This window comes from Mustela erminea, chromosome 17 (assembly GCF_009829155.1).
Source record: "Mustela erminea isolate mMusErm1 chromosome 17, mMusErm1.Pri, whole genome shotgun sequence".
Taxonomy (NCBI): Eukaryota; Metazoa; Chordata; class Mammalia; order Carnivora; family Mustelidae; genus Mustela; species Mustela erminea.
In genome coordinates, this window is record NC_045630.1 from 5,906,720 (window position 1) to 5,933,109 (window position 26,390).

Consider the following 26,390-nt stretch of genomic DNA (forward strand, 5'->3'; position numbering starts at 1 on the left):
CTCCCCACCGAGCAGAGAGCCTGATGTGGGGCTCGATCCCAGGACCCTGGGATCATGACTTGAGCCAAAGACAGAGGCCCAACCCACTGAGCCACCCAGGCACCCCTGAAGTAAAATATTTTTAAAATTTTATTTTTTAAAAACCACATTTATAATCTTTGTGTTTCCAAATTCAAGCTTTCTTTTCAGGGTTTCTTTTGAAGGCAGACATATTTGAGGAATTACCCCCCAAAAAGTATGAATATTATCTGTGTGGAAGTGATTTTAGCGTAAGGCATTTTAAATTTCTGATAGATTGTGTAATGTTGGAGCCGTGTGTATGCGTGCACTCAAAATAAAATTTAACAGTGTCCCCCTTTTACATACAGCCTGTGTTAGAAAACGGTGGCAAAATGTGACCAGAGTTAGGGTCCTATTTCCAGGGAGACTTACTAAACTCTATTTCACAAGAGCATAAATGTTTACCTAAGCAAGAAGGTGAAGTACGTTATGCCCAATAAAGGACATTTTGCGGTGCGGGTTTACGGAAAACATTCAACAGACAGTGATCTTTTAGACAAAGTACAGTGTGTTGTTTGAAACTCTTCGCTCATCTGTACACTATGCTTAAAATAAACACTCTCTGGGAATATGCCAGTGTTCCCCCCTACCTTTTTTATTCCACACCCTAGATTTTGTCACCTGCCAAAGTCAAATAAATCTTATCTAAACAATTGAGATAAGCCTTGAGTTGTACCCAGTACGGTCAAATCAACAAACCTCTTCAAAACCAGAAATGAAATACAATACCGCTAGGTTAAACAGTCTACAATGGCAATCATGTTTGCATTTAAAGATTTTATTCCAAAAGGATTACAGGCTCAGTATCCGTTTTTTTCCCGCTTGCCCAGACAAGAAGGCGACATACTCAGTCAAACAAAATGCATTTGTTCTCTAACAATGTAACTTGTGCAGCTCTTATAAACAAGGCCCATAGGTGTATGAAGCCTCTGACTTAATCAGTAACTTATGTCATTATCCTGGTATAAGCAAGCCTGCTTGAGAGGCACCAGTGGTGGATGGAGTTATTTTTTTTCCAGCAAGAAAGCCTTCCTTGGGGCGCCTGCGTGGCTCAGTGGGTTAAAGCCTCTGCCTTTGGCTCAAGTCGTGATCCCAGGGTCCTGGGATTGAGCCCCGCGTCGGGCTCTCTGCTCGGCAGGGAGCCTGCTTCCCCCTCTCTCTCTGCCTGCCTCTCAGCCTACTTGTGATCTCTGTCAAAAAGATAAATAAAATCTTAAAAAAAAAAAAAAAACAAGCAAGCAAGCAAGCAAGCAAGACTTTCTTTAGCCCAAGTACAAAAATGTGTAGAATTCTGGCATTTTATTTGTGCCTTACAAAAAATCCCCACCAGGTTAAACAGCCTGAAAAGAAAAGATAGTATAAATAGATAGGATTTCTAATTAATAGGCTGTTATAAAAATGCAACTCTCTTCCCTTCTAGGGTGTCCATCATTTTCATTGTTAATAGTACGGTCACTCTCGGAGGGCAGGAAATGAGTCTCATGTCCCCAGGGCCAAGGAGAGGACCTGGCCTAGAGTTAGAACTCGATGAATCTTTATCCAGTGAAGGAATCAACGATGTTTTCAAGAAGATACCGTTTACTTTGCAGATGAATACAAACATTTTGTAATTCCTTCATCAGTTTTTGATATTTAAAAGCTTGCTTCTGAAGTGAATGCATTTTGACTTAGGGTTAAATGGTTCCCTTTCAGTGTTACTCTGCTTAATTGGCCTTTTGTTTATGTGTAACAAGTAGTAAACAGATGTTACTGTGTCACACAGCATCACTCAGTGTCACATAGTGTTGACTTCTGTGTACTTCCTGACCGTAGGGGAATGAGGCCGCTGCTCGCTGGTTTGAAAAGAACTCACTGCCCCACTCAGCTTTAAGCACATCTTCACCTACTAGAATTCAGCCTCCAGCACATCTGAGAATTAGCCCAACTGCATAGAGAATTGGGATGTGGATGTACTGCTTTTCTTATTTATTTACTTATTTTATTTTTTATTTTATTTTTTTTTATTTAACAGAGAGTGAGAGAGATCACAAGTAGGCAGAGAGGCAGGCAGAGGGGCGGAGGAGCAGACTCCCTGCTGAGCGGAGAGCCCGATGCGGGGCTCGATCCCAGGACCCTGAGATCATGACCCTCATGAGCTTAGTCAGAGAGGCTTAACCCACTGAGTCACCCAGGTGCCCAGAAGACCCAAACAACAGTATAAAATATATTTGCCTTCCTCATTTATACAGTTTTGTAAGAGCAATTATTTCTACACATGTGTATACGATATTGAGACATTTAGAGAGAAATAAGAACCTTCCATTTTTGAGTGTCGCCTATGGCAAGGACTGTCTGGCACACAGGAGAGGAATTACCTCTAATCCTGCCAATAACCATCCGAGGCAGCTAGTAGCACCTTATGTACCCAGTTCACATGTGAATAAACTGAGACCCCAATTCCTTGTCACATCTCTCCCAAGAGACACACACTAGCTAGTCACAGATCCATGTTTTTGGTCCCGGTCTGTGTGAAACCAAAGCACTGAGCTTTAAGGTTCAAGTACTTTGGGGGAAAAAAAAACCCCAAAGCTTTTGAATTATTATTTGAGTAAATTAAAGCCTCTTAATAAATATGTTAATATATAAATCAGTGTCTAGCATGGAAGGAGCAATAATGAAATTTAGCAGTCTTACAAGGAATGGGATGCCACTATTTTAGTTTGGAATCTTTGAAAGAAGGCTCTTGCTATCTTTGCCATTAAATTTATTATGGTCTTTAGATAATCCAGAATTACTTGCAATATTATTCAAGAACTTGTGTGTTTCCCATGTATGTTAAAAATGCGCAGCAGCATGTCTTCTGGCACGTTGCCCACAGTATGGGCATGCCTGGTTGTACGTGTCTGACAAGCCCACGTGCTCAAGCAAGTTTGGTGGTAGGATGTGTAAACATTTCAAATCTACTGTTTCCTTTTACCTTATTAAGTGTGAAATTCAGGTGACTCTGGTACCAAGTGTTTTCCTCTCTGAGAAATGTTAGTTTTTTAACTTGTTAGATGTGTTTGGTTAAATTAAGCCAAGCAAAACCCAAACACGATCTTTAGAATTGCTTGACTGCCTCGTTAGGAATTTTTGGCTAAATAATCATTTTGACAGTTTTCTTTTTTTTTTTTTAAAGTAAGTCCCCAGGTGTGCGGATTTTCACTTGAGGATTAACACATCACTCTTTCCTTCTAAAGGATTCTTAATTCCATTGTCATCAGGTTGCACAGCGACATGCTGTCACCAAAGGTTTCTATGCTTTACTGAATTTCAAATAAAAACTCAAGGACAACGATGCGAGGCATTTTCTACCTAAACTGTTTTTCTCCACTCTTGTTTAACTTTTTCTGTCTTCCCGGCAGGACGAGTAAAGGCTAGAAATTCCTGTTTGCATAAAAACTGGCCATTTGCATCTGTCACAGACTGTAGACATGAAGGAGGAAGGGGATGCTTCTTCCTCTGGAAAGATCTTTGACATCTTTATGACCCTTTATGTGGTTGGTTATGATTATAGTACTGTTGGCAGCAGATACCATGGCCCGTGCCTATATTTGGCTTTTGATTTCTCAGGTGTTGCTGCCTTCGTGGGTTGATGGGACCAAAGCCAGAAATGTATGGTTGGTAGTTCCGACTTCTTAAGGTCAGCTGTTACGACTTCTCTCTGAAGGCTCAGTGATGACTTTGTTTTTCACACTGTAAGCTTTTTAAATTTTCTACTCTATGAGGAACACTCTGGTGTGAGTTGTAGCTAAGGCAATAGCCTTGCTATTGGGCTATTTGAAATCTCCTTGGAGGCAAAGGGGTCATAATTCTCTATGAAAGAGAACACCTGAAAGGTATCAGGTGATTTGTATATATGTTCAAGGGCTCAAACAAGAGGTCAGGGATGTCATTACGAACCATGGGTCTGAGGGAATGTTTCAGAGATAACTGAGGCTGTAGCTTGAAATCGCTGTTTGGTTAGAGGTAGTGCTTTGTCCACATCGCTCACACTTTCCAGCTTCCCCTCCATGGGGAGCTGTGGCAACTGTGTTTCCACCTGAGGAACAGGACTTTAAAGACCATAAAAACTGTTTTGTCCCTAACCTTTTTTTCAACTTTCTGAATCAGGATCTGGATTTTATTTAAGGCATTATTTACTCAGATGTCCTCTTCACGGCTGAAAACAACTTCTACTCAGTGCAAATATATTTAGTACTTTTGCCATATTATCAAGTGGCTAATTGTCAGGAATTTAATCATATTTCAGAGGTCTTTGTTACTACCCTCTAACTAATTGGCTGACATCACTCCCTATAATAGTCTAAAATGAGCCAAACACTTAGGCTTGGGGTGGGGGGGACTAAGTTATAAACAAACATCATGAGTGGCTTCCCCGCCCCCACCTGTCTCTGTGTCCTTCATTTTATTTCCTAATATGTCAGAGTTTTGGGGATTCTGCTCTTATTTCTCTTTGATTCCACCAGGATCTAGATCCTCTGTTTAAAAATCTCTCTCCTTTCCTCAGCGGTCCTGTGTGTGTTACTGACTCTGGCACTTCTTTGTTTACCCCTGTGTGCATTCCTCAACATATTGTCACTTTTGCAAAACCTCGAGACAACCACAAATTAGCTGGGTCAGAAGAGGGAAATAGTTCCATTATTAGGCAAAAGCTTGTAAGAGAAAATAAGCTGAAACAAGTTTCTAGCCCATGGTCTCTCTTCTAGCTTCAGAGACCCCAGAGTTTTAAGACCACTTTTGGGGACGAGACAATACCATGAATGAATTTTGTGAATGCAGAGATCAGTGGGGCGGGGCGTCCGGCCGTGCCGGAGTATGACCCGGGAGCTGTGTGTGTGGCAGAATGTGGTCAAAAGGGAGTGTGTGGGATCTCTTCTCAGGAACTGGACAAAATTAATTTTTTCCCCTAACACTCCTCTGTTATTGGGATATTGGCCTTCCCAAATTGGTTTATTGTTTTTATTGTTCCTAACGTTTCCTCCTCTTTTGCACATCCTTTTGGGCAGTGCTCTCGTATTTATTTGCCATACCTTGTATTGAATTTTTCTCTTTACGAGACCGTGTATTTATGTGTGAAAAATTATTTTCTGTTTCCGGTTTGGAGGGTGTTGCTGTAATCCAGGCGATAATTGGGGGTGTCTGGGAACAGGGTGGTAAGAATGACAGTGAAGTCATACTCTGCATGTGCTTGGAAGGTAAAACCAGGAGGATTCGTGAGGTGCTGGCTGTGGAAAGCGAGCAAAAGAAAGGGGTTAAAGATGGCCCGTCTGCCCGATGGAGTCCCCGTCCTTTGGGACAGGGGAGAGTGTGGGCAGAGTGGGTCACCTCCAGAGTTGCAGGTGAGCGAGCTGAGAAGGCTGTTGGCTCTATAAACCAGAGGTTCAGGAAGGAGGTTGGAGGCTAGAAGGGAAAATGTTTCAAATCCAGCGAGAGACTGGAGGAGATCGCCAAGGTTGGAGAGTAGATAGCGGCGAGAAGAGGTAGGGAGATCAAGCCGGAGGATCCTTCAGTAGTAAGAGGCTGGGGAGAGAAGGAGCCGGCGAAGGAGAATGGAGAGTGGGGGGCGTTACCGGCAGGAGGAAGACGACGATGTGGGATCCTGGGAGCCAAGTTAAGCTTGCATATCTGGAGGAAGGAATTATTCACTATGTCCAGGATGGAGAAATGTGCATTTGGGTTTCACAGGATTGAGCTTCCTGGTGACTCAGTAATCAGAGTGAAAGTGTAGCAGGGCGGGGTTAAGATAAGAACAGAGAAGACTGTGGGGATCGTGGGTATTGGCATAGGAAGACATGGAGGGGGTGTGTGTGTGTGTGTTCCTCCCCTGTGTTCTGATCTCTAGCATCTGTGTTCAGGCATTCTGTAGAAGATTTGATCTTTGTTCTGGCTTAAAAGTGGGAGAGCTGAAAGCTGGTTAGCAGCTGTGAGCCTTCTCATACAGCCTTTTGACTTGGAGTGCAGTGTGTTGTTATTAACTGGGTACATTATTTGTCGGGGAACCACCAGGGTCTTTTTGTTCTTTCCTCTTGGGGTGGTGAGATTCCCCAGAAACTTTCAGTTTCTGGCCTGGGAGAGGAACGGTGTGTCTGGCAGTTTTCGGGGCGGCAGACTGAGGATGAGAGCCGTGTGGGGGTGGGGGTGGGGGGCGGGGAAGGGGAGTTTCATCTTCAACGTCGCAGAACTGCACGTGGTCCCGTGTTTTCCGTGTAGTGCTCTGGCCGACAATTATGCTTGTCCCTCTGCCCAGACACTTTGTTTTAATTTCTCAAGAAAATAAACTTGACCCACTTGGGGAGGGCGTTTTCAGAATGGAGCTGTAACCGATGAGCGGAAACCATTCACCCCAAACCCCTGTTTTCTGGGGCTCCCCTGTTTACCCTTGGCTGGACAGCTGTCCGGTGCTGCGGGTTCCTTGGCCTTCTGAGCTGGTTTTCAGCATTCCCCTGGGCAGCTGGCGGTCGCTTCTTTCGCAGGTCTGCTAAATTGGGTACAACTCTTGCTGTCACCGCCTCTGCTCATCGTCCTTGTGAATTCATGTTTTGAAAAAGTCTCTTTACTGCGGTTGGAGTGGAGCTTCAGGTGAGAGCAGAACTGGATTCACGTTTTCCTCTGCCCCCCCGAGGCAGAGATGCTTCCAGCAAACACCTACATCACAGTTCAAAGAAAACGAACCCATTTGAAAATGCGATTAGGATTTATACTATTATTTGTTTGCTTTCGCACTGTTACTGCTAGGATCTTTCCACTTGACGATTGTGTTATTTGTCTGGCCTTTGCACAAGTTCCGCCAGGTGCTTACATTACCGTATAGTTATAAGTTAACGTCTTTCCACTTCACCAAACTGTGATACAGGAGCCCAACTCTCCAGATCCCCAAAGTGGTTTACAGAACGTTTACAAGAGACAATGCATATTGTCAGATGCAACTACATCCCCCCAACCCTGCAGAAAGGTGAAATCTTTAATTTCATGGAAGTGTACAGTGAGACAAATTTTCCTCACATGCTTCCTTATCCCCGATTTTATAGTACAATGAAAAATCACTTGCAATTCCTTAAAGAGATCTTCTAGAAAATTTTGGTTCCCTGTGGCTAGGAGATGATGACAAGATTAGAACTATTTTATTTTTTTTAAGATTTTATTTATTTATTTGACAGAGATCACAAGTAGGCAGAGAGAGATGGGGGAAACAGGCTCCCCCCTGAGCAGAGAACCCAATGAAGGGCTCAATTCCAGGACCCCGGGATCATGACCTGAGCTGAAGGCAGAGGCTTTAACCCACTGAGCCAACCAGGCGCCCCCTGCCCCCACTTTTTAAAAAAGATTTTATTTTTTAAGAACGGTTTTAAATGAGAGATGCTTCTGATCGCTGCTGCTTGAGATGAGTTTCTACTTGAACAAAGGTCCTTGCTTTGCTTCTCAGCAGCTTGCAGAGCTGACTTCTCAGCTTTTCCTGTGGCTTCTGAATTCCAAATGGGGTGGAGATGGTTTCTCTAAGCCCTCCCACTCTTTCTTACTATGTCAGTGAGAAGAGGGCATGAACTGTAAGTACAGACCGACTGGCACTTACTCTGTGTTTGAGCTTCTGCTGACTCTGCTTCCTTCCCACATACCTTATCCAAAAATCAGCGTTGATGGTTTCCCTGTGGGTGAGACGTGTTTAGTCTCCCACGTTCCTATGGGTCCAAGTGAAACTGTCCTTTTTTTTCTTTTTGCTGAGAATGTTTTCAACCTAGCTGGTGTAAGATCTCTCAAAATACTGATTTGGAGAGATACCGGGCAAGCATTTTTCGTATAGGAATGTAAGGGGGTTGTCATAAACACCACCAGCGTTTTCTAAGTGTTTACCTCATGCATATGCACTATGGCTCTGCTTCGAGGTGTTTGCCTTAAATAACCCCCTGCAAGTATCCTATAGGTGCTTTTATTAGGCCCATTTCGCAGATTCTAAACAAATGGAGACGCCCTGTGTTACCCAGACGGAGCCAGCTTGACCCAGAGCCCCACGTGTCCCACTGCTTCCCAGCGCTGTGTGTCCAATGATGATAGGACATTGCATGGTGCTATCTTTGCGTTTTATGTTTCTGCACTATAAGGTCATCTAGCATGAAGCTGTTTCCTTACAAACGGGCGATCAGGCTGAGCTCAAGGAATATTTAGCTTGTCCAGTCAAGTTAAAGGTACAGTTAATTTTCGGGAATTACTGTTTCAACCTGTTGACATTCAACAAAGATTTTTTTCCCAAGCCTCTTGTCTACTGGGTTCTTCGATATATGGTGAAGGACACAACCATGAATTAGCCGTGCACATGTAGCTGTACAGGGAAGGGCCTGTCAGTGTTCCGTCGTGTCTCCATATGTCTGAAGATCGTGCCTCAGATGAATGCCGTCGCACAGAGCCTCGGAGCCTTTGCCGATGCGGATTGATAGGCTGTGCCTGGGGTCACCTCTCCTGACGCGTGCGCTGCTCCTTTCTGGCAAATCATGACGCCACACCATTTCTTCTGTGCCTTCAGAACCTGAGAGAAAAACAGAAACTTGGATAAAATTAGTACATGGTAGAGGATAATAGAGAGCCACAAGTTAAGACTGAGCAACAAAGAGCCAGACTTCGCCACTGGTGTGGTGGCAGCCTCTCAGGTGGCCTCCACGGCTCTGGTGTGAATGCTCTGGTGTGTGGACTGGACCTGCAGACTCAAGATGAATTCTTGGAGATGATGGGATGTCACTGCGAAGATTAGGTCAGGAAGAGAAGGGGCCTTATCTTGCATGCCCGGTGGGGCTCCTGTGAAGGAAGCCTGCTGTCCACCGTGAGCTTCCCTGTGGAGAGACATTTCTGTCAAGAAACTGAGGCTCAGGTTCAGCCAACAGCCAGTGAGGAGCTGAAGGCTTCAGTCTGAGGAACCCGGTCCTGCCAGCAACCATGTGAGGTTGGGAATGGATCCCCTGGCAGAGCCTTCATAGTAGAAGGTCTCAGCCTTGGCCAACTCCATGATTAAAGTCTTCTTTTTTTTTTTTTTTTTAAGATTTTATTTATTTATTTGACAGAGAGAGATCACAAGTAGGCAGAGAGGCAGGCAGAGAGTGAGAGAGGGAAGCAGGCTCCCCGCTGAGCAGAGAGCCCGATGCGGGACTCGATCCCAGGACCCTGAGATCATGACCTGAGCCGAAGGCAGCGGCTTAACCCACTGAGCCACCCAGGTGCCCCCATGATTAAAGTCTTAAGAGAGACCTTGGGGGAAAGGCACCGAGCTAAGCCGCACCTGGATTTCAGACCCGCAGATAATGTTTGTTGATAATATGATAATTTATTTTAAGCCCTAAGCTTTAGTGTAATTTGCCATGCAGAAATGGATAACTAATATTCTTGGTAATAAACACCATGAGGTTTTCTACTTTTTGGGGGTCTCTACCCTCACTTCAGCAGGTCATGTGAGAAGGAGGGATTAAGGCAAGAAACCACGGGGACTGAAGTAAGTGTTCAGGGCTGATGGAGGGAAGGAGCCATCAAAAGCTGCCTCAGGGCTGTCTCCCCCTAGAGAACAGCTTCAACAAAACAAAACAAGAGTGGAGTAAGTGAAGCACTAACAGTGTTCTGTGGCTTAAAACAGTGCATCCTGTAAGAGTAATTGTATCATCCTGAATGACACCTGTAACGCGAACTGTGTCCTCTGGCTACTCAAAATATACGAAACATTTCTGAATTTGGCTAACAGTATTTTGTGAACTTTTGTTTTGCCTGAGTTTCCTCTAACTCAACCTCTTAAAATATGGTCCTTTCCCTTTCATGCCCTTTTTTTGACCAGAAGGGCAAAGACTGGATTCTTGTTATGCAGGAATTCAAACAGACGGGTTGCACTCTAGTCTGTGTGTGATTTAAAGTCGTGGTGAGTTAGAATCAGCACCATGTCCCACATTGCTGGTGTCGAAGAGGGCGGTGTTAACAGCAAAGAGGGAGTGTTCAGGGAATGTGATACAGGCCTGTAACTCTCACCTGTTTGTGTACTTGTGTGTACAATGTCATGTGCGGAGCATACAATCATTTCCCATCTCAGATCTAGAATTCTCTTTACGTAATGCAATATCTTAAAATCAAAAGGAGATCCTTTTTTTTTTTTTATTCTGTTAGCAGAGTTCATTTTGATACATTTTTCGTAGCTTAGGTTACATCGATCATTTGTGTTCTAAAATAGACTGTTTCACTCTTCACTCTGTAACATTGTGGTTTAACGAGAAATGTGCTGGGAATCAGCAAGTGTGTGCCAGCAGAGTTCATGAATTAAAGAACTATTTATGCTCTTAACTTCTGATTATTGAAAGCAAATGTTTAATCTTGAACCTAATTTTAATCTAACACATTGCCAGCCTTGTCTCCAGTTTCTAACCAGTGTGTTCACAGATAATACATGTTTTGAAATTAATTACAATGAATTATTCCAAGGCTTCTTGAATTATCCTTCTTACTCTAAAGTTGCTTATTTTCTTCACATGATAAACATATGCTACAGACAAAAGTCATCATCCCACTTGATAAAAGTCTCAGAGAAGCTTAGATCAACCGTACACAGCCTGTTGGTAGAAAAACCAGAAAGGGTATCGTGTTCTTTTACTTAATTATCACATCCTTGGCATTTTATAAAAGTTTAAGCTTAAAAATAAAACAAAAATGCTATCCATTTTGGTCTGGAGTGATTATTAACACATGGTCCTTTATAGGTTGTTTAAAGAGAGTGGTAAAAACCTCCATATGTTCTAATCCTGAAAAGTCTGTGTACTTTACAAATAAATTAATGATCTCTTAACATGCAAAAGAGAATTTCCACTCAACATCTTCTTAGTCCTTACACTCTTCTACATAAAAACAGAACAGGTGTTTCTTGGCTAAATTCAAAGTAACAAATTCATGTATATCTTATGGGGAAACCATGAAAACTGCTTGGTAGACCTGTAGGGGAATGTCTGGGTAGGAAGTGTGAGGAGTCCCAGACGATGATGGCCGCTCCCAAAATTCTTACAGCAGAGAGGAAGAAATGAGTGTGAAGTAGTTGGTCTCTTATCTGAAGTATAATCCCATTAGTACCCAGTTGAATGTTAGAGAAAAAAGTAATCTGAAAGTTTTATCACTGAGTATCCTCCCAAATTTGGGGTTTATTTGTGTTCTGAAATCTGCGTCTTATGCCTAACGGTTTAAACGCCAAGTAAAGGAGACAAGAGTATGATCAATGATACCCTGTAGTCGTAAGCCAGGTTGCCATTCAGTTGTGGTAGTTCATCGTTTAGGTGAGAGCACACCCCTTCGGAGATACAGGTGGAATTTTTCTGTTTGGTTTATGAGGGCACAAAACACAAATTGGACCAAAAAAAAAAAAAGAAAAGAAAAGAAAGAAAGTAACTTTAACCTTGAGTTAGATAATAAAGCATCTTAGAGCCAGAAGGGTTGAACTGTTGTGAAAACTTGAAGAGGGAAATATCATTAACCAACCACATGCTAGATCCTTTTACTTGCTCCTGCCTTTGGTCCCCACGAAACCCAAAATCTTACCAGTATTTTCTTTGATTTCCTTTTCCCCTCACCTCGTCCCCCTAAAGAAACTAGAACTTGTCAAGTAACTTACTTGAAGTGATGCGGCTGCGAAGAAAAATGGAAACCCAGTTAAGTTTGATTCCATGTTCTGTGTTCCTTCTTCATCAGTAAACCATCCCATAAAAATAGTATTGCCTTATGCCCACAATAGCCAAACTATGGAAAGAACCTAGATGTCCATCAACAGATGAATGGATAAAGAAGATGTGGTAGGTATACACAATGGAATACTACGCAGCCATCAAAAGAAATGAAATCTTGCCATTTGCAATGACATAGATGGAACTAGAGGGCATCATGCTTAGCGAAATAAGTCAATTGGAGAAAAACAACTATCATATGATCTCCCTGATATGAGGAAGTGGAGATGCAATGTGGGGGGTGGGGAAAAGAATAAATGAAACAAGATGGGATCGGGAGGGAGACAAACCATAAGAGACTCTTACTAATCTCACAAAACAAACTGAGGGTTGCTTGGGGGGGGGGTCGGGAGAGGGGGCATTGGGTTATGGACATTGGGGCGGGTATGTGCTATGGTGAGTGCTGTGAAGTGTGTAAACCTGGTGACTCACAGACCTGTACCCCTGGGGCTAATAATACATTATATGTTTACAAAAAAATAAAAAAAAATTAATAAAAAAATAAAAATGAAAAATAGTATTGCCTTTTGGGGGAAAAGAGAAATTATCACCTTGAAATAATCTCTAAAAAAGGTATTTTCCTTTGGGGCACCTGGGTGGCTCAGTTGTTAAGCATTTGCCTTTGGCTCAGGTCATGATCCCAGGGTCCTGTGATTGAGCCCCCTATCAGGCTCCCTGCTCAGTGGGAAGCCTGCTTCTCCCTCTCCCACTCCCCCTGCTTGTGTTCCCTTTCTCACTGTGTCTCTCTCTGCCAAATAAATAAATAAAATCGTAAAAAACAAAACATTTTCCTTTCAAAGAAGGTTGAAACTTGGCACATGGACTCCAGGAATTTATGAGGTGCTTTTTCCTTGAATCTTTTGCCACCTTAAAAAAATGTATGTGTATTTCTATTTCTATTTCTGTGAATTCCTTAGCATGGCCATACCTAGACATCGGATTGGAGCGGTCTCTGTACATTCAGTCGTCCACAGGCTTTCAAGGCTGAGTCATTAAGAACATCCACATCTAATTAGTTCCCATTTCAAGTCAGTGTTTTCTGAGTAACGGTTAACCGGTTGGTAAGCTCGCAGAGTCCCTGAATGACAAGGCACTTGACATATTATTGCGTATCTGAGTGAATGCATCGTTTTATTTCCTTGATTTTAGAATTTTATCAGTTGAAATATATAGATTTTAAGGGAGGGAGCACTAGAAGACACCACTAAATATTTAGTAAGATGGGAATTTTAGTCTAAGTCTCGATCTTTGAAATGCTAAAACGTGCTTTTCAAATTGAGTGCATACAGCACCTCAGTAACTTTGACCGTTCCCAGAAGACTTCTTTGGCCTTTATTTCCCATCTAGAACGCCTCTCATTCCATCCATTCACCCGCCAGTATCTAGTCTTTTCTAATTTCCAGCTACTCAAGCGTGACTATATTGTTCTCTCGAAACTGCGATTCCCATCAAATCGTGTTAGCGTCTCTCAAGTGTAAAGCCAAGTGGGAGAAAATTGTGTGGAAAAATCGTAACACTATTTCTTTCCAAGGAGATTTCCGTGTGGATGACTAAAAAGTGAGGTTTCATGGATTAGGAACTTTTGAGGTCTTGCTTAGGACTGTATACCTACGATTAGGACCATGTGGCATTTATTAAGATGTTCTTTAGTTTCTGACATTGTGTGAGATAAACAGATGAGAAACCGCAGTATACGCACAAAGTTGCAGGTGGGGAGCACTTATAGGAATAACGTGTTTTTAAAACGGTGGATAACATCAGAGGACAATTGTATCTTTTATAAAGAGTTTTGACTTGAGGATAAATGATTTTTTTGTGTCTTTACCTTGTTCCGAGAATGAAATCTTACACTAAGTTGACGACTTGCATTTCTTTCTTTCTTTTCCCATCAATCTTTTGCTGTATTGCTGGAGGAATGTAGAAATACTGGATTATTATCTAATGAATTCCAAAGACAGAGATCTTTGGGCTCACTGCAAGATTTTCTTTAAGGCCTAGACAATGTACAAGTCCAAAGGGGTAATTCCACACATGAATTTGCTGTCTTTATTTGGGTTTTATGCATTTTGTTACATGATAGGCATTTTACCTCCAGTGAAAATCCATTTATTAATCCCTTTTAATTAATTTCTGAAATATAGTCAGAAGTTAGTTGGGTTGGTTTTTCGCTCGGAGTCATTAAACAGATTGTGATATGTTTGCCTTATGTGGTCAAGGAGTGAAAACATTTGAATGAAAATCTTCATCAAATTCTTAGATTGATATTTGAGATGTAACTTGTTGGAAATGGGGAAAGTGGTATTAGGGTGGAAGTATCATATTCTACTTACTGTGATATTTGTTGGTGAATCTGGGCTCTGTTCCCAGCTCCAAACAGAAATGCTACATTATGTTGGTTAGATATCTCATCCGTCATACGCTTCAATTTCCCACTTGTCCTTTTTAATTCCTTCTTGGTATTTTGCCAGAGTCAACTAGACTATGTCTCATGTACTTAAGGCTTTGAGAGAAAAGACAGTGTGAAATGCCTCAATTATCAAAATAAACCTAACCAATTTGTGATTATCTACTTTGTGATTTTTCTCCCAGAAATCTTTGATCCTATAGGAGTTTAATTGGCTAGTTGGCACAAATCGGAACAGGGCAAACACATCATTTCCAGCTAATATATATGTAGGTAATGCAGAATGTTTTTGATTAATTTGTGCCCAAACTGAGTTATAAAACATACTTCAAAATCCAACATACTTCTCAGGCTTAAAGTGCATTTAAGAATATATACCCCATTTTTGAATATTCATTCCATTTTTTCCGTATATAAGCATGGGCAGTTTGTATGAGAGGAATGGATTTGGGGCGCCTGCGAGGCTCAGTTGAGCGTCCGACTTGATCTGGGCATATTTCACAGTCGTGAGTTTGAGCTTCATGTTGAGTTCCACGCTGGGCGTGAAGCCTATACTTAAAAAGTGGATTTTAAGGGTGCCTCTGTGTTACTCTCAGTACCATTGTCAATGCATTGTCCTTTGATCATAACCACGTAAAGAATTATAACAGAAAATGCATCTTTCATTTTTATATTAAGTCCTTTGTTTAGTGATTAAATGTAACCTTTGTCCTAAGTTTAAGAATTGGCAGGTATAAGTATTTATCTCACAAAATGGGATATAGCAGTAATGGGAGTGATTAGCCCCTTTTTCTAGTGTTTAGCAAATTTTTCAAATTCATGCAGTTGGACCTTGAAAGATAGATAGACTCAGAGTTTATCTTTGACCTTTGACTGGGTCATATTCATGGGATTTTGTGTTTGAGGGACAAATGAAAGCTTTACACTTTACCCCTGCTGAAATTCCTCGGACACAGTCTTGGTAGTAGAGTTCAGTGAGTGTGTTGAAGGTAGAACACTATTCTGGAGATGATCACTGTTGTTCAAGATGGTCAGACACCTTTTTATAGCTGGCTTAAATGCCAATTTTATATATTTTCTTTTGTATTTTTTTTTCCACAGCTGTTGTGAACTTGGACAATTCTGTGGTTGATCTGGAGACCCTTCAAGCTCTCTATGAGAATGTGAGTAATAGAAGGAAATTTATGTGTGAGTATATAATACATATGCAATACTTGCCAGTATGTACATCTAGACTCATTGCCTTAATGTCCTTTAAGAAGAATTGATTTAGGTACACTGAATTTACTTAAGTACAAGTTAGGTAAAATACTTTCTAGGAAACCTACTGGACAAATGTGTGGTCTCATAATTTCAAAGAAGGTGGTTTAGAGCACACTGTGTGTGAGGTTATTTACAATCCCTCTTTTGATGTATAATAGTCAATATTTAGGTAGAGGTTAATTTGAGCTGAGCACTGTTTAACTAACAGTGTGATCAGAGTTATCAGTTTAACTCTGATTAACTAACTCAGTTAATCTCCCCCCGAAAACTCTAGATAGGTTCAGTTATTATCTCCATTTTACATATGAGGAAGTTGAGTCATAGTAAGGTCAGGGAACTCGTTCAAAAATCACACAGCGAATGTGGTATGGCTGGGGTTTAATTCACTCTGGCTCTGTTTCTCTAAACTGAATAGCACTAATTCACATGGTGAGAACGTGATTACCTTATCAGGGCCTTTATAGTGCTTCTGATTATATTTAGGAGAAAGTCTCACTTTGACCCTGTTTTGTAGCTGGTGTCTTTGAACTCTCGTGCTCTCTCTCTCTCTCTCTTTTTTCCATTTTGTTTCTACTCTTGTCTCTGCCGTACCTGGTATTTAAGCCTCTATTTGTTTAAGGGGCATGGCCTTGGTCCTTGACTTTTCATCCCCAAGTCAAGGAACTTTCTGGTTCTGGAAAACACATAGTCAATAGGATACAGACTTTCTTCCCTGACTACTCCCTTGGCAACAATGTATTCTTGTATACTTCTCACTCTTGAACTTGGTACTTTTAAAACACATGTATATGGGGTCTCCCCTATGAAGTTTAGACCTTTGTAGGAGAAGATCTTTCTTGTGGTGCCTCACATAGAATCTGTTGATCACGTGTAAAGTTCGTACCTGGTCAGCATGGTGAACATGGGGGTTCAGTTAGACGGACTCATTAATGGAGACTGAGAGAGGTTTGATGGTTGATTACGTAGTTGTCAGTACATGATGGAAAACTGGAAAAAATAAATATGTATTTAATATATTAGTATATTAGTGTCCCAGTGAAGTGGGTGTTTAAAATATATCCATTTAGAGGTACAGAGAGTTTTCATTTCTCTTGAATCTTTGATACCAACCCTCCCCCAACCAGGAGAGCCCTATGGAAGAAATGAGGGAATCCCAGGGAAAGTAAGTTCTTCAACATATCATAATGATGTCTGGGGTTGGTATATGGGTGACTCTTTTTCTTACATGTACATATATACAAGTGCTTATGTATATACACAGTTTATATGTGTGTGTATACATGTGTTTTGTATATTATATGAAGACATGAATATCTTAATCTGGTATATCCATGTGCAGAAATATATACAGAAAAAATACAGAAATGGGGGACAAGTGTATTTATGAGGAAAGTTTAATTTGGGGTCATTTAGAGTCTTTTATTTGGCAGTTTTTATCCTTTTAGAACAAATTAATTTCATGAAATACAAATTTCTAGCTCTGAATAAACTAGATAGCTACCAGAATTTGTATCTAATTTCTCTCTCTTTTTTTTAAGATTTTATTTATTTATTTGACAGAGAAAGAGATCACAAGTAGGCAGAGAGGCAGGCAGAGAGAGAGGAGGAAGCAGGCTCCCTTCTGAGCAGAGAGCCTGATGCGGGGCTTGATTCCAGGACCCTGAGATCATGACCTGATCCGAAGGCAGAGGCTTAACCCACTGAGCCACCCAGGCACCCCTGTGTCCAATTTCTTATCATCATACTTGTGAAAGTTGAATGAGAATTATGGAACTGGTTAAATTTGTGGTTTTCTTAATGACCCACAGTTCTCAAAATATGAACATTTTAAACCCTCATTACCGTTTTCAAAGTGTCAACCATATTCTTTACATTTAGCAGGTTACAAAAGGGCGACAAAAGTTGTGTGCCATGTAAATTACAGTAAAACCGAACATTTTCCTCAAGGGTCTCAGGGTTCTGCCAGGTAAAGCAGAATAAATACTTGTGTGTCTACAAGCAAACAAGAATTAATGGAGATTACTTTTTAGTTGTAAAACTCAGAGTGATACTACTTTACTCACAACTACCATCTTAAAATTCATTTTGGCTTTTGAGACAATCTCAAAGATGCAATAAAGTTGCAAGTTGCAGGTGTGGTATAAAGAACTTTTTTTTTTCATCCTTTGCAAATACATTACCAACATTAGGCCCCATTATCCCTGAACACTTTGGTGCATATTACCTACAAAGAAGCGTACCTTTAACCACAATGTAACCATCAACGTTAGGGAATTGGCTTTGATAATGTTAATATCATCTAATCCTCAGATCCCAGTCAAGTGTTGCCAGTTGTTGCAATGATGTCCTTTATATTTAGGACATCTTTGAAATCTTGTCATGCTTCCTGTTGTCCTTTCCTTGGACACTTGCCTCTTCTGTGCTTTATATAAGATTATGTATGCATACGTCTTATCTTTCAACTGAACAATAAACTCTTTATTAGTAGGAATTTTATATTCCATGTTTAGCATACTGGTTTGTATATAATATTCATAATAATTACTAATTAAAGAGTAAGCTGTTTTTGTTCTTGTTGTGATTTTATAATTGAGGGAGTGGAAATTGTTTATACCACCATATTTGATGTATTTTTTGAAAAGATCAATGTAAATGTAGTGATTTCAGAAATATTTCTTCAAAGATTCAGAATTATTGTGTAAATAGTTAACCATTACCAGTCCAGAAATATTTCATTAGATTATGTGTGATTTTTCAAATAATGGTTTTGAATTAAAATAGTAATGTTTGGTCATAGGGCAAACTGAGCATTTTTGTTTCCTTTGCGTTGATGTAATTTTGGAGATTACTACCTCAAGAGCCCCTTGTTGCTGGAGAAATCTTGCCTTTTCTTAGGTTATTTTGAATCTTTTGAGTATCTGTCCAGTGGGTTGACAAGAAGCTTGGGCTTTCTCTTCTCAGTTAATATTGAACAATACGTACTTGAGTGAACTTAAGGCGAACCCAAGACCATAGAAGCAGTTACAGTTTATTTTTTAGTGCACAGTGCAGATAATTTTTTGTATGGTTTTCAGTTGCTGATCGTCTGTATGTTTCCATGTGACTGATACAAACAAGGCAGTGTGCTGTGTGAATGCCGGTCTCTGGTATACCTTGGTGGAAGTCCTTCCTACTTCCTACAGATTCTTCCCAAACTGTTCAACAGTATCATAGCTAGATTCAAATGTGCCAGACTCATTGAGCATGACATGATATAAACATGCTTTTAATACTCTGTCCCTCCTCTCCTACTCCAAATCACACAAGGGCACACCAGAAATTGTAGTTCTAACTACATGAAACCAGTGAGTGTACTGCTCCCTAGGGGACTGGGTTTCTACCTATTTTCATCTACAGAAAGGGGCAGCCCAGCAACCCATGTAGCTTTAATAGAAGTTTTATATGTTCTCGATGGTATTTCATGCTGTGGAATGAATGGGTGGACGGACGGACGGACGGACTCTTTGTAGCAGAAGCTCAGCACAGTAAAATATTCAGGCTATTTATCACCCCCGCTCCCTTACCTTGCTCACTCCCAGTTCCTAACTCACCGACACATGGAGATTAAGTCATCTGACTAATATGAGCCAACTTTTCTTCCTTTGTCACTACCACCTTCTCTATCTAAAAAATTCTAGGAGCACCTGGGTGGCTTAGTGGGCTAAAGCCTCTGCCTTCGGCTCAGGTTGTGATCTCAGGGTCCTGGGTCCACATCGGGCTCTCTGCTCAGCGGGGAGCCTGCTTCCCCCTCGCTCTCTGCCTGGCATTCTGTCTACTTGTGATCTCTCTCTCTGTCAAATGAATAAATAAAATCTTTAAAAAATAAAAAAATTAAAAAAATTCTAGGAATACCTTTGTGTCTTCTGTTCTATCGTGTGAGTTGTTCTCATTCTGTACTTGTTTCTGTCCCTAGCTCTTTTTTCACAGCAGCTCCGATGTCCCTCAAATCTATCTATCAATCATCTACCTATCTAAGATTTTTAAAATTTATTTGACAGAGAGAAAGACAAAGCAGGAACACTAGCAGGAGGAGTGGGAGAGGGAAAGCAGACTTCTGCCCAAGCAGGGAGCCCGATGTGGGACTTGAACCCAGGACTCTGGGATCATGACCTGAGCCAAAGGCAGATGCTTAATGACTGAGCCACCCAGACGCCCCAGATGTCCCTCAAATTTAAAAGAGAGAGAGAGAGAGAGAGAGAAGGAAAGATAAAAATGTGCAACCACAGATGGGCTCTGAAAACATGTCATCAACAGGGAAAGCATCTCTGAGGAAGGGACATTTGGAGTGACAGTGGGAGTCACCCAAGAAGGAATTGAAATTGTTCTAAGCAGAGAGAACAGTGTATGCAAAGATTTGGAAGCAGAAAAGAGGAGTTAGCTCACTGGCAAGAAGAAAACATGTGTGCGTAATTAGATCTGGAAGGAATGGGTTGGAGAAGAGTTGTGGCAGGAGGCAGTGGCTAGGTTCAGTGAGGGGTTTTAGGACCTTTTAAGAGAATTGTGGAATTTAAAATTTTTCCCTTTAATTCTGTCAATTTTTGCATCCTATATTTGGACACTTTCTAATTAGACCCGTACACATTTAGATGCATCTTTCTATATTAATCAGTACGAAATTCTTCCCTCTGCTAATACCTAGTCTTGAAGTTTATTTTAAGTGATACTTAGATGGCCATTCTGCCATTCTGATACTTACTGCTTTCATGGGTTTTCTTGTTTTGTGTACTTCCAACTTACCTGTGTCTTTATGTTGGAATTACTTATATTAGAATGTCTTGTAGGTAGTACATATTTTGGTCTTGTTTTTTTTTATCCACTCTGATACAGTCTTTTCCTTCTTGGAACATTTAAATTGTTAACATTTAATAGAGTAATAGTTATGGTTGGATTTAAGTCTATAATTTTTTGTTTGTCCCTCAGCTGTTGTCCTCTGTCCTGTGTGTGTGTGTGTGTGTGTGTGTGTGTGTGTGTGTGTATTTTTAACTTCTTGCTCTGGGAATTACAAAATACATCTCTAAACTTTGACATCCTGCTTACCTGGAGTAATATTATAAAATGTAGAAACCTCGATGATATCATGTAGGGATTTTTATTGTCTCTCTTTTATTGCCATGTGAATAACACTTATGAGGTATGTACAACTCCATGAGACACTGGTGTAATTTGTGCTTTAAATGGTAATGTACATTTAAGGGACTTAAATGTAATCTTTCATATTTACTCCCATTTTCTACATTTCTAAAACTCTCCCTTTGTTCTTTTTTTCTTCTTGGTGGGAAGAACATTTAACATGAATCCTAACCTTTTAACAGATTGTTAGGTGTACAATATATGATTGTTATCTATGGAAATAATGTTGCACAGCACATTTATAGAATGTTTTTTGTTTTGCATAAATGAAATTTTATGTATGTTGATTGGGAACTCCCCATTGTCCACTGTCTTCAGTCCCTGGCAACCACCGTTCTATTATTTTCTTCTTTGATACCTCATGCAATTGGTGTCCTACAGTATTTGATCTTCAATGTCAGCCTTATTTAACTTAGTGTAATACCATCAAGGTCCATCCGTGTTATCACATATTGTGTGATTTCCTTCATTGTTAAAGGCTAAATATTTTCCACTGTGTGTGTATATATATATAATATACACACACTCATGAATATATATATATTTATATTTATGTATTTACATATCATATTTTTTAAAAAATCTGTTCTTCCGTCAGTGGATGTTTGAGTCCTTTTCATATCTTGGCTATTGTGAATAGTACTACCATGAACACAGGAGTGCACCATCCCTTCTGAGAACCTAATTTCAATTCTTTTCGATTCCTGGATTATATGGTAGCTCTCTTTTTAAGTTTCTGAGGGACTACCATACTGCTTTCCATAGCAGCCATACAATTTTGAATTCCAGCTGACAGCGTACAATAGTCCCAGTTTCTCTACACCCTCCTCAACACATTTGTCCTTGTGTTTTGTTTTTGTTTTGTTTTGGTAATAGCCATCCTAACAGGTGTGAGATAATACCTCATTGTGGTTTTGATTTGCATTTTCTTGATGACCGGTGATATTGTACATCTTTCATATACCTCTTGGCTATTTGTATGTCTAATCAAGTCTTTAACCATTTTTTTTTTTTTTTTAGCGCACTCTAGAGAGTGAGGGAGTAAGCGCAAGCAGGGGGAGAGGGAGAGAGAGAATCTTACGCAGAGACCATGACCTGAGCCAAAATTAAGAGTCAGACGCTTAACTGACTGAGCCACCTGGATGCCGCAGCCTATTTTTTTTTTAATTTTATTTTTTTTTCAGTGTTCCAGAATTCATTGTTTATGCACCACACCCAGTGGTCCATGCAATACATGCCCTCCATAATACCCAGCACCAGGCTCATCCAGCCCCCCACCCCACCCCTCCAAAACCCTCAGTTTGTTTCTCAGAGTCCACAGTCTCTCGTGGTTTGTCTCCCCCTCTGATTTCTCCCATCTCACTTTTTTCCTTCTCCCAGTGTCCTCCATGTTAGAACTTATGCTCCACAAGTAAGTGAAACCATATGATAACTGACTCTCTCTGCTTGACTTATTTCACTCAGCAGAATCTCTTCCAGTCCTATCCATGTTGCTACAAAAGTTGGGTATTCATCCTTTCTGATGGAGGCATGATACTCCATAGTGTATATGGACCACATCTTCCTTTTCTATTCGTATGTTGAAGGGCATCTTGGTTCTTTCCACAGTTTGGCCCATGGCCATTGCTGCTATAAACATTGGGGTACGATGGCCCTTCTTTTCACTACATCTGTATCTTTGGGGTAAATACCCAGGAGTGCAATGGCAGGGTCATAGGGAAGCTCTACTTTTAATTTCTTGAGGAATCTCCACACTGTTCTCCAAAGTGGCTGCACCAACTTGCATCCCCACAAACAGTGTAAGAGGGTTCCCCTTTCTTCCCATCCTCTCCAACACTTGTTTTCTGTCTTGTTAATTTTGGCCATTCTAACCACTGTAAGGTGGTTCTCAGTGTGGTTTTGATTTGAATCTCCCTGATGGCTAATGATGGTGAACACTTTTTCATGTGTCTCTTAGTCATTTGTATGTGTTCTTTGGGGAACTGTCCATGTCTTCTGCCCATTTTTTGATGTGATTTTATCTGTTTTATGTGTGTTAAGTTTGAGGAGTTCTTTATAGATCTTGGATATCAGCCCTTTGTCTGTAGTGTCATTTGTGAATATCTTCTCGAATTCTGTGGGTTGCCTCTTTGTTTTGTTGACTGTTTCCTTCACTGTGCAGCAGCTTTTGATCTTGATGAAGTCCCAGCCTATTTTTTAATTGTGTTATTAGGATTGGGTTTTTTTTTTTTTTGCTGTTGAATTATTGGCATTCCTTATATATTTAGAAAATTAATCCTGTATCAGTTATGTGGTTTGCAAATATTATAGTCCCACTTGTTTTCTTTTTGCTTTTGTTGGCTGTGCTTTTGGTGTCATATCCTCCATATCCTTCCCAAGACCAATGTCATGGATATTTTCCCTATGGGTTCTAAGAGTATTATAGTTTCCTGTCTTGCATTTAAGTCTCTAAGTTTGTTTTGAGTTGATTTTTGTGTGTGGTATAAGAGCCCAGTTTCATTCTTTTGCATGTTAATATCCCATTTTCCAACACCATTTGCTGAAGATGCTGTCTTTCTCTATTATTTTGGCATCCTGGTTGAGCATCAGTTGACTGTACATTTATGAATTTATGTGCTCTGTATTCCGTTCCATTGCTCTCTATATGTTTTTATGCCAGTATCATACTGTTTTGATTACTATATCTTTGTAATATAATTTGAAATTAGTAAGCGTGATACCTCTAGATTGGTTCTTTTTCAAGAGTGCTTTACCTAATTGGGTACTTTATTATTGCTTCAAATGAATTTTAAGTATGTTTATTCTATTTTTGTTAAAAAAAAAAGTAGCTGGGATTTTGCATTGAATCTCTAGATGGCTTTGGGAAGTATTAACATCTCAGCAATAGTTAGTCTTCCAATCTGTGAACATAGAATGTCTGTTTGTGTCATCCGTAACTTCTTTCATCAGTGCTTTGTAGTTTTCAGTGTACAGATCTTTCACTACCTTCATTAAGTTTATGCCTAAATATTGAATTCCTTTTGATGTTATTATAGATAGGATTGTTTTCTTAATTTGCTTTTCAGATAGTTCATCATTAGTGTAGAGAAACACAACTGGTGATTTTGCATATTGATTTTGTGTCCTTTGAATGTTTGGTAGATAAGGCATCTGGGTGGCTCATTCAGTTAAGCATCCAACTCTTGTTTTCAGCTTAGATCATGGTCTCAGGGTGAGATTGAGCCCCACACTGGGTTCCATGCTCAGCAGAGAGTTTGTTTGAGATTCTCTCTCTCTCTAAAAATAAATCAATCTTTAAAAATAAATAAATAAATAAATAAACGTTTGGTAGAATTTGCCAGTGAAGCTCTCTGGTCCTGGGTTTATTTATTTATTTTTTTAATTTTAAGAAATATTTTATTTATTTATTTGTCAGAGAGAGAGAGAGAGATCACCGGTAGGCGGGGGGGTGGGGGGGGGGGAAGCAGGCCCCCTGCTGAGCAGAGAGCCTCATGCGGGACTCGATCCCAGGACCCTGAGATCATGACCCTAGCCAAAGGCAGAGGCCTGACCTACTGAGCCATCCAGGTGCCCTTAGTTTGGGCTTTTATTTGTCAGGAGATTTTTGATTACTGATTCATTCTCCTTAGTTCGTACAGGTCTGTTCAGGCTTTCTTTTTCTTTTTGATTCAGTCTTAGTAGGTTGTATATTCCTAGGAACTATTTTATTGGCTTACAATTTTTTGTAGTTTGTCTCATGATCATTTTTATTTTTGTGGCATCAGTTGTGGTGTCTTCTTTTTAATTTCTGGTTGTATATATTTGAGTCTGGTCTCTTTTTCTTGGTTATTCTAGCTAAAGGTTTGTTAATTTGGTTAGCTTTTTTTTTTTTCAATTTGGTTATCTTTTAAAAAGTCTCTTAGTTTCCCTGATTTTTTACCTATTGTTTCTGTATTCTCTATTTTATTTCTGTTCTAATCTTTATTATTTCTCTTTTTCTTCTATCTCTGGATGTAGTTTGTGCTTTTGTAATTTGTTCCTTGAGGTATAAAGTTAGGTGGTTTATTTCTTCTTTTCTTTTTAAGAGTTTGAAAATTTTTTTCCTCCTCTTTGAGGCATTCTTTTTTTTATTATTATTATGTTCAGTTAGCTAACATATAGCACTTCACTAGTTTTTGATGTAGTGTTCAACGATACATTAGTTGCAGATAACACTCAGTGCTCATCACAACACGTGCCCTCCTTAATACCCAACAGCTGGCTAACACGTCTCCCCACCCTCTACCCTCTGTAACCCTAGTTTGTCTCCTGGAGTCCAGAGTCTGTCATGGTTTGTCTCCCTCTCTGATTTCTTCCCATTCAGTTTTTCCTCCCTTCCCCTGTGGTTCTCTGCGCTATTCCTTATGTTCCACATATGAGTGAAACCATACGAAAATTGCCTTTCTGTGCTTGACTTATTTCACTTAACAAGCAGGTATATCCACTCTGGAAAAGAGTATGGACATTCCTCAATATGTTATTTCTTCTTTTTTAATATAGGTGTTTATTGTATAAATTTCCACCTCAATAATGCTTCTGTTGCATTCCATAAGTTTTGATATGTTGTGTTTTCATTTTTATTTGTCTCAAGATATTTTATAATTTCCCTTTTGGTTTCTTATTTGAACCATTGGTTGTTCAAATGAGTTTAATTTACACCTACTTGTGACTTTTGTGGTTTTCTTTCTGCTACTGAGTTCTACTTTCATTCCATTGTGATCAGAAAAGATACTGGTATTGCATCAATCTTCCTAAATTTCTAAAACTTGTTTTATGAACTCTAACATATGATCTGTCCTGGAGAATGTTCTGTGTGTGCTTGAGATGCATGTGTATTCCATTGTTGATGGGTTAAAAGTTCTCTCTGTGTTTGTTTGGTCCTTGGTCTATTGCATTAATCATGTCCAGTGTTTCTTTGTTGATTTTCTGACTGCTTATCTATTCACTATTGAAAGTGGGAAATGTTAAAGTTCCCATCTATAAATTCTATTGCTGTTTATTTCTCTCTTCAGATCTGTCAATGTTTGCTTTATATATTTAGGTGGTCAGATATTGGATGTGTATATATTTATAATGTTATATCTTCCTAATTTGCCCTGTTATCCTTATATAATGACCGTGTCTGTCTCTTATAATATATTTTTTAAAGATTTTATTTATTTATTTGACAGACAGAGATCACAAGTAGGCAGGGAGGCAGGCAGGGAGAGAGGAAGGGAAGCAGGCTCCCTGCCGAGGAGAGAGCCTCTTGCGGAGCTTGATTCCCAGGACCCTGGGATCACGACCTGAGCCGAAGGCAGAGGCCTTAACTCACTGAGCCACCCAGGCGCCCTTCTTATAATAGTTTTTGACTTAAAGTCTATTTTTTTCTGACGTGGGTATAACCTACTTTGCTGGTTACTATTTGCATGGAATGTGTTTTTCCATCCATTTAACTTTCAGCCTGTGTGTCCCTAAATCTAAAGATGAGTCTTTTGTAGATAACATAGAGTTGCATCTTGTTTTTTTTTAAAAACCATTTAGCCACTCTGTTGGTGACTTTAATCCATTTACATTTGAAGTAATTATAGTATTTGTTACCATTTTGACAACAGTTTCCTGCTTGCCTTGTAGAACTTTCGTCTGTCTTTGCTCTTTCTGTCTTCCTTTGTGTTTTGTTGTTATTTTTTTTTTCTGTTTCTTATTTGTATGCTATGATCCCTTTTTATTTTTTGTAACTTCTATAGGTATTT

The 26,390-nt window shown here is 40.0% G+C and overlaps 1 protein-coding gene across 2 annotated transcripts in view; it reads left to right on the plus strand.

Annotated features, from left to right (window-relative positions):
* FMN2 (formin 2) overlaps nucleotides 1-26,390 on the plus strand; it is a 371,000-nt gene that overhangs the window by 183,486 nt on the left and 161,124 nt on the right. For both annotated transcript variants that reach the window (XM_032319379.1, XM_032319378.1), the window contains one exon: nucleotides 15,310-15,371. In XM_032319379.1, the coding sequence (XP_032175270.1) occupies nucleotides 15,310-15,371 (62 nt within the window). The remainder of the gene's footprint in view (nucleotides 1-15,309; nucleotides 15,372-26,390) is intronic.